Source organism: Drosophila rhopaloa, unplaced genomic scaffold (genome assembly GCF_018152115.1).
Source record: "Drosophila rhopaloa isolate 14029-0021.01 unplaced genomic scaffold, ASM1815211v1 contig_167, whole genome shotgun sequence".
NCBI classification, from domain to species: domain Eukaryota; kingdom Metazoa; phylum Arthropoda; class Insecta; order Diptera; family Drosophilidae; genus Drosophila; species Drosophila rhopaloa.
The window spans coordinates 157645-172347 of NW_025335047.1; the positions used below are offsets into that span (position 1 = coordinate 157645).

The 14703-nt window shown below is 41.1% G+C and overlaps 2 protein-coding genes across 6 annotated transcripts; both read right to left on the minus strand.

The window, feature by feature from the left end:
• Positions 1 to 558: 558 nt before the first annotated feature.
• Positions 559 to 4528, minus strand: LOC108039576. Its single transcript, XM_017116623.1, has 2 exons — positions 4437 to 4528; positions 559 to 1424 (listed from the first exon to the last, which is right to left on the minus strand). Exons 1-2 carry the CDS (start codon positions 4453 to 4455, stop codon positions 634 to 636), a joined length of 810 nt encoding a protein of 269 aa, XP_016972112.1. The 5' UTR covers positions 4456 to 4528; the 3' UTR covers positions 559 to 633.
• A 5644-nt stretch (positions 4529 to 10172) lies between these two features.
• LOC108039577 (putative inorganic phosphate cotransporter) lies at positions 10173 to 14339 on the minus strand. 5 transcript variants are annotated; one of them, XM_017116628.2, is made up of 5 exons: positions 14159 to 14339; positions 12386 to 12632; positions 11764 to 11840; positions 11569 to 11708; positions 10173 to 11507 (listed from the first exon to the last, which is right to left on the minus strand). In XM_017116628.2, exons 3-5 carry the CDS (start codon positions 11792 to 11794, stop codon positions 10200 to 10202), a joined length of 1479 nt encoding a protein of 492 aa, XP_016972117.1. In that variant the 5' UTR covers positions 11795 to 11840; positions 12386 to 12632; positions 14159 to 14339; the 3' UTR covers positions 10173 to 10199. The 5 variants fall into 5 exon arrangements, with proteins under 5 accessions (XP_016972117.1, XP_016972115.1, XP_016972116.1 ...); XM_017116626.2 differs by having other exon boundaries at positions 14083 to 14339; XM_017116627.2 differs by lacking the exon at positions 12386 to 12632.
• Between the last annotated feature and the right edge of the window lie 364 nt (positions 14340 to 14703).

Sequence of the window (14703 nt, forward strand, 5' to 3'; positions counted from 1 at the left end):
TGTTTGCTTGACCGCCTCAAAAGCTGAGGGAATTCGGGAAAGGTCGAGGGCGTCGAGTGTGTGTAGATGAGGGTGTGTCAGGCTGTCAAGGTGTGAACACATTTGGCTTTTGTTTGCTGCCACCCGAAAAGACACGACGATTTGTCTCACTTTTTTGATCGATTGTTCAACTCACCTCCTGTCACTGGAGTTTTGTCGCCACCCTTCGGTGGTCTGCTGGCAGAGCGCACTTTTTTATACCCTTGCATAGAATACAAATTTGGTCAGAAGCTTATACCCTGTAAAGTATATATATTCTTGATTAGAATGATTAGACGATTATATACCGTTTGCAAGCTCAGTTTAAAAGCTAGAGATATTAAGCCTTCGCAATCGTATTTTTTAAAGGTTTTCAGTTCTAGCTTAGCCAAATTTATTTTATAAATTTATTCTATACAAACATTATTTTAGAACTATGCAAGTCCTACCAAAATTATAATGCCCTCTGACAGGTTATATAAGAGCATATAAACAAAAAAGAATTCTTGGTATACATGAACAAATTAACATTAACCCGAACAGAGTATCTTAGCACCGATCCGTTTCGCCGTTCTCGCTATAAAAATCCCCGGCGCATTGAAATGTTTTACATATTTATTTTACTGCGGCTTTCTGCTCTGATTCCAATTGCGATATCACTTGGTCAACATCCACGGTGTAGCTTCGGTAGATTTTGGAGCGCAAGCAGTACTCGGACCAGAAATCGGGACTGTTAAAAGGTGGCTTAAAATGCAACTCGAAACGTTCCATCAACTTGTTGGCGAGACTTTTGACCTTTTTCGCTTCTTTCTGATCTTGTGGCTGTTCGGAGGCAAAGCGGCATAAATGGTGCACCGCTTCGACGGCTCCGAAATTGCGCACCAGAAGCAGTTCGCTAAGGACCAGCCCTTGTAGCTGCTGGAAGGCGCACAGGGCGGATGGGTAATCCTGTTTTCTAAGCCTCAAGCTGCCGCGCAGTACGTTGATCACGTGGATGAATTTCACCTCTGCGCTCAAGGACTCGCGCTCCAATCGCACCTGTCGCACATAGTTGAGCTGCCAGTCTTTTCGATTCTGATTTATTATAGTTGGCGCTAGCACATCTGGTAGTGAGACCAGCTGCCACCCTGCGCCATCACAATTAACATCCACGTCGCCAGACCGAAGCTTCTCTGCGATGCAAATCGCTTCGCGGAACTCTTCGTACTCCATATTCTGGCTTGTGATAAACTGTTCCTTGCTGCGATCGTCGTACCTCCAGATTTTTTGATAAGGAATGCTCTTGGTTTCATTAGTGCACATAAACAACACCATTCCAGTGCGAAGGTCTTTTCTTGTGAGAATGCCTGGCCAGGGCACGTAGCCCGGAGCCTGGGCAAAAACGAAATCGCGTTCCCGGAAGGAGTCTGCCAAGAGAAAGAGGGACACACTAATGAATTTTTTTGTTTCAACTAAATGTTATATTAATAGACTTGTTAAGAAAAAAGACAGTTCAAACAATTTCGTAGTTTATGAAAATCAAAAACTGATTTTATTATCATACAAATAATTATGTTATTTATTAGTTGTCCTGTATAAATTTCACCAATTCAACCTCTTTTGTATAATAATCTTATCTACCTTTCTTTCAGCTCTAAGAAGCGTAATTTGGAGTTGCTCGTTTGGTGAGTTGCTCTTTGTACACTTCATTTAAATACAATTTCAAGTTCTTATAGCTCTAAGTACATGCTCCTTAAAATGCACAGATAAACCAACCGAGAATGGCATAAATTTGTTTTCTGACAAAACTCTTAAAATGGCCTCCGCTGGCCCTAATGTCCTTTTAGTGGACTCTTTTGTTTGGCCATAAATGCCGGAATTTTACCGAGGTGGTGCTGTCCTAGCTTTTGGCCACACGTTGGACAAATGGCCGTCCAACATGTGGTGCCGGCAAAGAAGCTCCTCTTCTAGTTTGATTTATATTTATAAAGTCGCAATCATTTGCTTTCGATTACCGAGGTAATAATAAAGCGTCGTTACATTTAAATAATGACCGAGTCGGCGTTGGTTAATGGTTATGAAAATTCAATTATAACCCAGCCGCATGATGTTGGTCCATTTCGGGCCCAAGCCCTCCACTCTTCCCTCCATCACAGCACTCCGCTCTCAAGGCGGCGGTACATAAAACACGTGGCAAGATTAATTGTGGCCGGCTGTCGTACATTACAATGCGTATACGCCGTGTCGTACATGTGTAAATAAGGACAATGTTGCTACCGACTGCAGGGTGTCCTTGTGTCCTTGTGCGACTGCTTTTTTGGTCATCATATTTAATTCAAGTATAAATTTTTGCACGCATATAAAAAGGACGCGGACAAGAAGGAAGTAAAAAAGAATTAGTACGTTTCGGTTAATTTATGTGTGGCGGGTGGGGTGGGCATGAAAAATAGCCCAAGCTGGACGCAAACCAATGAGCCACAAACGACCGTGACTGCCTCTGCTCATACTCCTGCTGATGATGATGATGATGATGGGGATGGGATGGAAGTGAGATGAGGGCGATGGTAGCGGCTTTTGTCTCGTCACCCTTTTGTCCCGGTCGTGGGGCTGGGCCCTCTGTTTCGCCCAACGCCATTTGGCAGCCTTTTGTTAGTGCAGTGTTCGCGGTAATTACGAAGTGCTTGCGAGAATGGGGATTGCGTGGAGCCATGGCACCCACCTGCCTGTCGTTGTTTGCCACCCATTGCGCCACGATGACGCTTTTAATTTGTCATAATTTTTGCCATAGACCAACCATGCTTTTGGCTAATTAGCTAGTCTAGATTATTACAATCTGATGCGTTAAAGAATGTTAGACTTATACCCTTTGCCGTTCATATTTTAAAAACCAGTCAAAGTACTTTTGTTCTTTTCAGTTTAAACGAAAAGGTCAACATTTTTTTAAATGTGCTAATTTTAAAGAATTGTTATTTGTCTTAGATGATGGTTTTATACCATCGCCTGAGTGGACTAAATCATATAGCTGTCATATATCTGTTCACTTATTCGCAGTAATTCGCGCTGTTCACGCTCATCACTAAAAAAAAAAACAAGAGAGAACGCTATAGTCGGGTGCCCCGACTATCAGATACCCGTTACTCAGGTAAAGGGAGTGCGAGGGAGATGGAGATAGAAATTTTGATCACGCATAACTTTTTAACGAATGGTCCGATTTGAAAAATTTCTTCTACATTTCGATAGGTATTGATAAACACAATAAAACTGCATTTTTACTTTTCCGAAATATTTAAATTTTTAAAATCGTATATAAGCGATTGTGGGCGTTAATGGGGGCGTGGCACCATTTTAAAACAAACTTGCGCTGCGTAGGAACTCCTAGAATCTGCTTGCAAAATGCCAATCTTCTAGCTTTTATAGTCTCCGAGATCTCAGCGTTCATACGGACAGACAGACGGACAGACAGACGGACAGACGGACATGGCTATATCGACTCGGCTAGTGACCCTGATCAAGAATATATATACTTTATAGGGTCGGAAACGCTTCCTTCTAGCTGTTACATACTTTTGCACGAATACAATATACCCTTTTACTCTTCGAGTAACGGGTATAAAAAAAACTCAGCTTTTGTTATACCCTTACAAAGGGTATTATAATTTCAGTCAAAAGTTTGCAACGCAGTGAAGGAGACATTTCCGACCCTATAAAGTATATATATTCTTGATCAGCATCACCAGGAGAGTCGATCTAGCCATGTCCGTCTGTCCGTCCGTTTCTACGCAAACTAGTCCCTCAGTTTTAAAGCTATCTGCTTGAAACTTTCCCAAAAGTTGTCTTTCTATTGCAGGTAGTATATAAGTCGGATCGAGCCGGATTGGGCGACTATATCATATAGCTGCCATATAACTGAACGATCGGAAAAGCCATAACGTTGGTGTTTTTAAGTTGGGATTTTCTATGAGTTTTATTTTTGACCAATTAATCCTACCTACCGAATTTCATAAGGATCGGACGACTATATTCTATAGCCGCCATATAACTGATTGGTCGGAAATGCCATAACTTTGGTGTTTGTAAAGTTAGGAAGTTGGGATTTTCTATGGGTTTTATTTTTGACCAATTAATCCTACCTACCAAATTTCATAAGGATCGGCCGACTATATCATATAGCTGCCATATAACTGAACGATTGGAAATGCCATAACTTTGGTGTTTTTAAAGTTAGGAAGTTGGGACTTTGTATGAGTATTAAGAATACATCATATGAATAATTTTGAAGAATATAATTTACAGAATATTCTGCAAGGGTATATCAACTTCGGCTCCGTCCGAAGTTAGCTTTCCTTTCTTGTTGTAAATACGATATGCATTTCAAATTGATTCAAATAATAGTATCGCTTCCAGAAATAATGTTATTCTTGGAAGACACTTCCACTTACCAGCCGCTGAATTTTCCATGTCTTGGGCGATCAGCTTCAGATTGAATCACTTATAGAACTGAGCTGATGACAATAAGAAACGAGCTAAGTTCTTTTTAGTAATATTAACAAATGTCTCAAAGCCTGCTAGCCCCACGAAAACAAAGAGTTCGAGTAGAATATGAATTTGTTTACCCGATTCATTGTTTATTTTCACTTGCACTCGATATGTCGAATAAATAAACTGTCGAAGCTCGCGCCGACAGCATTTAAAATGAGTGCTTAATCATATATTTGCTGGCCACCAACCACACTCTTTTTAAACTTATCATAGTCCTGCCCACACACGCCACTATCAACTTAATATTTTCACCCAATAACGAGACCACCAACTACAACACAACATCCAATGAACTCTAGCCAACATCAATAGCAACAGAAACGAATGCGGAAAGCAGAACAGAAACTTCCACATTTACATCATCAACAGTAGTAACCGAACAACGAAACCACATAAATCAATGTCTGAAGGAAGGCTTGAACTCAGTCCCGCCCCGTAAACATGCCACAACAGTTTGGCCAAAATGTCTGCCACACACAGTCAAAAAATCGCACTCATATGTCAGAAACTTGCCAATTTTTCAGGTTTTCGCCTTTCGTTCTTTAGACTACGCTTAGTATTTTAGTCTTCCGGCAATCAAACCCAAATTTTTCTCCAGTGCTGGCATTTCTCCTCCGAGTCGACTGTCGCTGGGGTTGCCCCGTGTAGTGACAGAACTTGTAAAATATTTGATTTGTGCTTATTTAATTTGGGGAAATATTCGTGCACGACGCATTTGGTAAAGGCAGCTCCGGGATGAAACCACAAGCCGCACACATCCTCCTCCCTGATTGCGATAAGATCGCCTGGCCAAAGGCAAAATTCCTGGCCACTTTGCACCACCCACCCACCTGAATGCGCCGTGCAGATTTCTAGTACTGTGCGCCTACACTTGGACGTCATCATTGACAACTGATGAATTAAGTCAGAGCGCGCCGGGAGGGAGTTCAATGGAGGAGGGGTGGCTGGTGGGTGACTGCACCGCAAGTGGCGCCTCATCCTCATGGAGACGGCCATGTTCATGTTCAATTAGTGAAACGGTATTGCACTTTGTTCATATAAAATGCCTGCGAGTCTAATTAATTACTACATGATGCCAAAACCAGCTGCATTTGAGCCAAACCCGATTTGGTCAGAGTTGAATCCGTGGCTGTCATCTTGCTTCTCAACCCTCTGTTTTAATGAATGCTCCTAGCACAGCAACATGTTTTGACCATGTCTGGCAGTTGGTCTGTCGCATTATGCACACAGAAAATTAATACTCTGATTAGAATTGTGCAAATTTTGTATAAAAAATATTATCATAAAATAGTCATTATCGTAAAAAAGGCAAGTTTCAACAAAAGGGGATCAATAAAGTTGAAAAATAATTGTTTGGCAAGATAAGCCCGAATTTTATAAGAAGGAGTTCCGACATATAAATTCACAAATTTTAATTAATTTTGAGATCCAACTGTTCATTCTAAGTGGAATACAGGCAAAGACAGAGAAGGAATCGAGTTTCTATTTTGGTTAGCGGCGGAATATTTGTGATCGCATTTCACAGTATTCGTATCTGTACACGCATCAATATCAGCAGGCTGCTGGGGAATGAAAATTGCAGCCCAGAACCTGTGCTAAATGTGTATGGAAAACAGTTGAAAAGTAGAAAATTGTTGCAGCCCATTTGCATATTGAATTACATTCATTGTTGATGGTGGCGTGCGTCAAGTCCCTGTACATCCCCCGCGCTCCTGGCAGCCTTACACCCCACAATTGACAACCCCCTTCGCAGCAGGCAGGCTGGCAAAGAGTTGTCATTGTCCTTCTCGTAGCTCCTTTACTTATTTATTTTGAACAATTTTTCCACCAAGGATTTTTTGCGTATTTCATACGCTTTTGAGTGACACTGACAATACTGGCAATTGGCAACCGCCACATGCCAAGCAAATGATATAAAATATTCAGTTATGCCAACAAAAGGCAACCAAATACTATGGCCACCCCAGAATATAATGTTCCGCCTGCTAGATGTATGTATTTATACCCGTTACTCGTAGAGTAAAAGGGTATATTGTATTCGTGCAAAAGTATGTAAGAGGTAGAAGGAAGCGTTTCCGACCCTATAAAGTATATATATTCTTGTTCAGGATCACTAGCCGAGTCGATCTAGCCATGTCCGTCTGTCTGTCCGTCTGTCTGTCTGTCTGTCCGTATGAACGCTGAGATCTCGGAAACTATAAAAGCTAGAAGATTGGCATTTTGCATGTAGATTTTAGGAGTTCCTACGCAGCGCAAGTTTGTTTCAAAATGGTGCCACGCCCCCTCTGACGCCCACAAGCCACAAGCTGTGGCCACAGTTTTGATGCTATTATGAAAATTTTAATTGATATGTATTTGTTTCGTCAATACCTATCGATTGGCCTAATAAAAGTTTGCCACGCCCACTCTAACGCCCAAAAACCCATTAAACGCATAAGCCTGGCTAGCGCCTACATTTCCGCCTTTTATGGCCCGCGCCATCTAACGGATGACTTTGGAACAGCTGGCCAAGGTGCTAATTCGAGCGGCGAAAAACATACAAGAAGGCATATTTATATTAAGTTGTTTAGCTGAGTAACGGGTATCTAATAGTCGAGGCACTCGACTATAGCGTTCTCTCTTGTTTTGTACTTGCTCTTTCTGAAAATTCCAGGCTCGACTTTGCGTGGAAACAATTTTGGCTTAAAGCAAAAAACTATTGTTAGAGGTTTACAAAACTCAAGCATTCGAACAATGCCCAATTTGCATAAATTTCGCAATTTGATATAACATAAATCGATTGAAAATAAATAAAACGGGAATAAATATTTAGCAAGCAATACACAAATTTCCTTTATATTTGAGAAATACAAATTAATATTTATTTTCTAAGATCTTGAAAGTTTTAGTACGCAGAAACAAAATATGGAAATTTATCAAAATAGCATCCTCAGACTTGCAGTCTTAAATCTTTTTATTCACCTATTTTACATGTTTCGACCCAAACTTTGCTGTGAACGAAATTACATCAAGTTTTGGTCCAACTTTCTTAGTGTGCTAATCAAGGCAATTTGCCAATAACGAAAATGGTAAAACAATTAGGATTTAATTTGCAAGTTTTCCAGCTGCACATTTCCGCTAGAGCTTTCAGTCATTGACAACTTCAGCTGAGCAGCCAAGAAGTCGCCAGCCAAAACGGGATCAGCCGCACGGCCAAGTCCATGTCCATGGCCGGGCTAAATCCATTTGTCCAAAAAGCATTACAGGGACTTAATTTAAAAGTTTGCTACACTTGGCTGACTGAAACAGCTGCAGGAAAAGGGGAGCGTGTGGGCGAAATGGACAATTAAAGCACATGCAGCAAATGAACATTTTTAACTTAATATAGAAAACGATTCGGTGAATGAGTTGAAACAGAGTGAACTGCTCTATGCTCGACCCTTTTTCATACTCTTTCTGTGTGAGAAAATATGTTATCATTTTTGATTTCCGGTCACACGCATATCACCTCCTGTGTATATATTATGTTAAATTAAGTTTAAAACGCTTTTAACAATTCAAGAACATTTTAATGCTTACGAAATCGTAGAGTACTGCTCGTGGGCATACAAGTCCTAAAATTTTACGGATTTTTAAAATTTGAGGTGCAGCTGAAGAACAAACTGCAGCTGCTAAAGTGCTGCAACTGCGAAAAGTTTGGCGGAAAGAGCACATTAATTAGAAGCTGCCACGCTCGGCAGACATGCGTCCAGGTGCCTAAAAAAGTTGCCAACGTGCAACATGTTCGGGAGGAAGGGATCCAAAAAAGTTTTTTGGTTTGTTGCGTTTGTGTTTGACTCGCAGTTAAAGTTGATTTTTATATGCACATACTTACACGGAAAAAATTATATTTATTAAGAAAGTTGAAGTTAATAATATGATTCATTACCCTTACATAATATTGGATAGAATTATTTAGATTCGGAATGGAACCGAACATAAATAATTCTATCCAATTATTTTGTTAATATCTCTTGAGAAATAAACTAAGTGAAGAAGTATATATTTATAATTTACTTAGCTCAGAACATATCAAAACATTGAACATTTTTTTAACTTTCTGATGTGCACCTTTTTTTTGCTTTCGTCGAATTGGCTCAGAGAGTTGCTTTTAATTACGGCCATGCGTCAGGCACTCAAAACATCCCAAGATGGGTGGATTAAGTTCAGGAGGAGGTGTAACCGGGTGGTGAGGGAGCTGCGAGCGCATCGGCGGAAAATGCATTCTGCCAGCCAGCATCATTAGCCTTCACTAGTTGTTAACTTTTAAACGTAACGTTTCATTTTCGTTAAAAGGGTCTTCAGCGAAAATGTGAAAATTATTTAAGAGCTGTCTGATAGGTGAGAAAAAGTAAAATAAGTGCAGGCGGTCCATAGTGGCCAGTTATAAATAACGTAATCTTCACGCACGTAATTCAAATGTGGCGGATGGGCGGTTCTCGGTTGCGTCTCATTTAGCGCACGTAACCAAATAATGACCAAAATGATGCTACTCGTTGATGGCCAACACGGCGTATACATAATGCTGCAAGGCCAGCAGCGGGGGTGAAATGGAGAAAAAAGTAAACTGCGTGCGTATTGTAAATAAAATAAAATGTAACGTAACGAAGCGAAATGTTTTATCAACGTGCCGGAGCGCACTAAACAGAGGCTACACTGACCGAAACAATGTTATTATTTTAAACAAGTGTTTCTTGTTCTGTTGCTGTGTGAATATCCAACCTTTACTTAGTTTCGAACTTTGAATATTTCGTATCAATGCAAATTATTTCATTCGAAGTAAGTCCTGAGCCGATAATCATGTGTAGGGTGGCTTGTGATAGATTTGTACCCCTTGTGTGGGCCCGTATCGGTCGAAATTTCTCCCAGTGCCGCTGCTTACCCGCCTGCTCCATGATTTCAACCACTGACAAATGGCACGCTGACCAAAGTGGCGACTGTTGTGGGCTGCGGCCATTCCCTGGAATCGGGCTTTGTCTCCCTTGCTGATTATCGCTTCTGGTCCATGTGATACTTGTTTTTGTAATTGTTTTGCTTTGTCGTAAATGGAGAGCGAAACGGGAAGATAGATTGCAATTGCTACAGGCCATTACCAGGATAAAATCAGGGGGGAGGCGTACAAATTTCTTGTCATTAAATTAAAAATAAACGACAATATTTTATGCGCCTATAAATATGCAGCAAAAGGAAAAGCGCTTGTCTCACAAACGGAAAGTGAGCAGCTGTTGTTATTTATTTATGCGATTCCTGGCTGTAGTTACATGCTTTAATGTCTTCCTTATGCAGGCCTTCGGCTCCGAGTCGTCCAACTGCACAGGTGTATGTCCGGAAAAAGCGGGAAAAGGGTAGGAGTTGTCTAAGCCGGACACAGAAGAATTTATATCTGTTAGAAGCATGAACAACATGCTAGTGTCTCGTAAATTATGATTTACTATTGGCAGGGACGGCTTAGAAATTGATATCTTGCAGATGCATCAAGCAGCTAGCTTAGAAGAATGATTCATCGAAAGTGTTGTAAGCCAAACAATTGGTCTCAAAAAAAAGCTGTCGCCCCCAGTTAGGAATATTTTATTTTCCGAAGTCGGTCTATACTCTGCCGTATTAAAAATTCAAAAAGGCTCGAAATTGAAATTTGAATTTAATTCTCAAGGGCTTGTACAGTTCAGTCTTAAGCTTACTCCGTTGCCATCAGAGCCCTCGGGTGCTATCTCCAATTTGGTGTGCTGAAATGGCTTCTCCTCCGGCTCCAGTTCCCGCTGCGACTCCTTGGACTCGTTCCACGGCTGGGTCACGGCAGTGCCCCAAATCAAGAAAATCACATTCCCAGCAAAGAGAACTCCGGCAGCAAGGCCGAAGACCACCTGCCACTGGTTGCGTTCCCTGGAGTCCGTGACCAGAACGCCCACCACGAGGGGCGTCAACAGAGCCATCAGGTTGGTGAGGCTGCTCATGAGACCGGCCAGAATCCCGGCATGGTTGGGCGACAAGTCAATCGTGTTCAGCTCGCTGCCAATCGTGGCTGCACTGCTCACGCCCACACTGAGAGTGACCAGCACGAGGACCAATGTCTGCTGCCCCTCCCCAACGAAAACCAGCGCCAGCATTATAGAGGCCGGTGCCCAAAGGGCTATGCTCGTGTAGGTCTTCCTTAGCGCCGTCAGGCTCATCCACTTCTTGTGGAGCAGTACATCGGCAATGACCAGGTAGACGTAGCACATGACCCACATGAGCAGGAAAGGAAGCGCGCTGTAAACGGCGTTGCTTCTCATATCCAGACCTAAGACGCCGCTCAAGTAGCTCGGTAGTTGGGTCTGCATGGTGGTTAAACCCCAGCTGTCGGCACAACGAGCGCAGAGTAGGGCGTAGACTGGCACTGAGGTGAATATGCCCCTCCAGGGGATCTCCATTTTCTTGGGCTCCTTACTCTCCGATCGCCGGAGATCGCCCACAATGAGGGACTTCTCCGCCTTGCCGATAAACCTGGCCTCCCCGGCCGTGTTGGCTCCCAGAAGCAGCCAGAGGACGCACCAGACCAGGCCCAGGCCGGCAGCCGAGTAGCTGATGCCCGGCCACCCCAGCGAGGAGCTGGCCACCATGCCCGCCCCGTACATGGCCAGCACGTTGCCGCAATCGAAGCCCGTGTAGGCAAACGCTCCCAGACGGGTTCGCTCCGCCGTGGGACACCAGTTGGCCAAGTGCTGGTGTATGCAGGGCCAGGTCACCTGGCACAGCCCCTGCAGCAGGCGCACCACGCAGTACGCCTTCCACCCGGCTACTGCAACCGCGTGGGTGGTGAGGGCACTGAGCAGGGAGGACACCAGAGTGCCCCAGAAGAGAACAGCCTTGGAGCCGAAGCGCTTGCACAGATAGCCGGCGGGGAATTGGGCCAATGCGCAGCCCCAATAGTAGCTAGACTGGATGTACGACTTCTGCGTCTCCGTCCAATCGTAGAGCTAGAAGAGTGGGGTGGCAAACGATGAGCGGGGGCTTGATGCTGCCTTTTTGCTTACCCACGGGCGTGTTGCCATCGTTCGATCGTGTTCCATTGGTCATCGCCACCACAGCCACGTTCACGTTCAGCTGCAGAACTGTGTTGGCCGCCAGTCCATAAAAGAGGAGACCCGCTTGCAGGTGTCGCAACCCCAGGCGTGGCACTACTCAATAGAATAAAATAAAAAGATTTTGTGGGCGGATTTTGTTCGGTCTTACCTTTCTCATAAACTTCCTCTGTGTCAGTCATTCTTTCAGTTTGAAGTGAAGTTTGTTCTTTGGTTCATAGACAGCCCCTATACAAATTGGAAAGGTTAGTGGGACTATACGATAATTGTATTTAGATGGAGTACTTATTCCCTTGCGCATTAAGTGGTTAATTCTAATAAAGAAAACCTAAAATAAAAATATTGCTCTTTTCCAGAAAACTTGTACAAATTTTTAGGTACTTTATACTAAAGACTATTACAATTTTCAATAATTTAGTCGTTAATTTAAAAAAGGAAAAGCAACAATCCAAATATTTCAATTTTCAGAACAGATTTTAAAAAATTTCAGGTAGTTTAGTTATTTAGTTATTTTAGTTGTTTTCTGATAAAACCTAATGAACTGAACTTCTTGGAAAATATTTGTAGTATTAATAATATAAATGCGATAAGCGTTTTTATGAAAGCTTAAGCTGGAAATGAATAGTATAGCGGGAAATTAATAGTAATGACTAACTGAGAATATTACCCTGACATTAGTGGTTATAAATCTTAAACTATTATAATGACTTAAATAGCAGAGCTTTCAATTGGCATCACATATAATCAGATTGATGGGAAGGGCAACAACAAACCGAACTTTGGAGATATTCGCTTTCGAGTCTGATGCCAGATACAATTCGAGAAGAGCTGCCGATGTGGATACTGTTGCACTTTGTCTGGGCAAACACACACATCGCACACACCCCTCACTGCCCTTGCCCGGATATTGCTTCCATGAAATTCTCTTGTTTGTTATTTTAGATATTTTTCGGGTTTGTTATTTTTCCGATTTTTTGCTGTCTGCGTTGTTTGGCAATCTGCCTGAGCTCGAGTTTCGTTCTTAGTTGGTGTGCAAATTTCCCAGATAATATGAAAGAAAATAAAAGCAAACGTAAAAAAATAAAAGGAAAAACTGAATTTAAATCTCGGAATTTACAATTGTATCAGTGCAGCTAACAAGATACTTTTTGGTGCCACCCAAAAGCACTCCCACACTTTTTTCAATTGTTCTAATAGTTGCCAACGTGTGGACGACTGCCAATCGTCAAAAGTTGGGTGGTTTTCTGGCGGTGGGTGGTGGGTGGTGTGGCTGTCCATCTATAATGCCGCTCAAAATAAAAACTGTGACATAGTTTACAAGATTCGGGGAAGTGTGTAGAGCTTGAAATATCCTATACTAGACAAAGTTTATTATCCGTTAGAAAATGAATTTGATTAATAAATAAAAATAATTTTTAAGAACCTCTAAAACCCAATGTCAATACAACAATAATATCAGAATTTAAATAAAAAAATATATACATTTTTGATTGCCTTGCTAAGTTATTTGACATTCTTTATAAATGATGACGATTACATATAAACTCAATGACTGTTAATGACATAATTAAATGGCATAGAGAAGAACAGAGAAAATTTAATGAGTTCATATTCTACATTTTTTTTTATTTTCTTTATAAAAGTTTGCATGGATTGCTAAAAAAAGAAAGATATTTTAAAGTACTTTTTTTAATCCAGATCTGAGAAATTTAATTTAATCATCCAACAAATTAATCTACTTTTTCTATACATTCTAAAAGAGTATGGAAGACAATGGATTTTCTAAATATATAAATACAATTATATTCTATTAATACACATTTAAATTAATAAGTTTAGAAGCTGATAAATGTAAAAATAATCTTGACCTGCTTGCCACTTCGGATATGTATTTTTTTACAATCATACATATGTATATGTAGAACCAAGTTTAATAACAATCTTACTCTGCCTAGTGACAATATATTTTTCAAAAGTTTTGGATATAATTAGAATTATAATGTGTTATTACGAAAACGTGAAACTGCATCACTTAAACATGTGTAAATCCTATTAACACGTGTCTCTTAGTAAGCAATATCTTGTTAAAATGCTAGATAATCAAGAGCACGATATTCCCCTCAATTTAGTAGGTAAACGGGCGCAAAGCAAAAAACAATCAATTCAATGCGTTGAGTGTCCTTGTGTGCGTATTTAGATTTCAATGTGTGTGGCATATTTTTTTGGGCCCATTCTGCAAATATTTTTGCATTCGAATGTTTTGAGTAAAATATTTGTCGAAATTTTTCAAATTACTTAAATTTTATTTTGCTCCCCTCTCTTTATCTGAATTTATAAAACCAAATCTGCAAACACTTCACATTTTAAATCAAACAAATATGCAACAATTCATTTGCGGGAATTTGTATGCCATCCGAACACATTGTTACACTCGCTATAAATAAGTTGTAAATTCACTTGTCAACCGAACCTTTTTATTGCTGTGTACTTTAGTTTTTCTATTAATATCTGATTTAATTGGGTTTTGTTTTGCTATGTTTTCCGACCTGTTTTCAGCGTGCCGCGTGCTGTTTGCGCTCTGTTTCGATTTCGATTTCTGTTTCTCTTTCAATTTCGATTCTATTTTCTATGATTCTGCGATCGCGGGGTTATTAGCTTCCAACGCCGAACTGCTCCCGCTGGCGATTGGCGCTCACTAGACTCATGCGACGGCTAGTCATTTGTAATTGCTCCCCGTCAGTGCCAGCAATCCAATCTGAGAGCCGCCATCGCAAATGGAAAGAGCAGCCGTAGAACTCTCTTTCTCAAAACAACAAAAACGTTTTTATTCTGCTTTCGTGCCTGCTCCAAAACACTAGCAGTGCGTCACTGATCCCCACAATTCCGAAAATATTTATCACTTGGAAGAGTTCCACGTGGGAACTCTTGGAACTTTTTGTGTCACCCCAGAAGGCCTCCTAAATTCACTGCTTAGCAATGAAAAAACTCACCTATTGTCGGAGATATCACTTGTCGTCCATGCTACTTGTCTGTGATAGAAAATTTATTTAATTTTTAATTTATGAGAAAAATAACTACAAATGCAGAACAA

Bases quoted from the DNA above. Each gene is read 5' to 3' on its own strand.
- LOC108039577 (XM_017116627.2), bottom strand. From the start codon at position 11,794: ATGACTGACACAGAGGAAGTTTATGAGAAAG. The intron at 11,709-11,763 runs GTAAGACCGAAC...TCTATTGAGTAG, and splicing joins AGAGGAAGTTTATGAGAAAG to TGCCACGCCTGGGGTTGCGA. The intron at 11,508-11,568 runs GTGGGTAAGCAA...CCACTCTTCTAG, and splicing joins CGAACGATGGCAACACGCCC to CTCTACGATTGGACGGAGAC.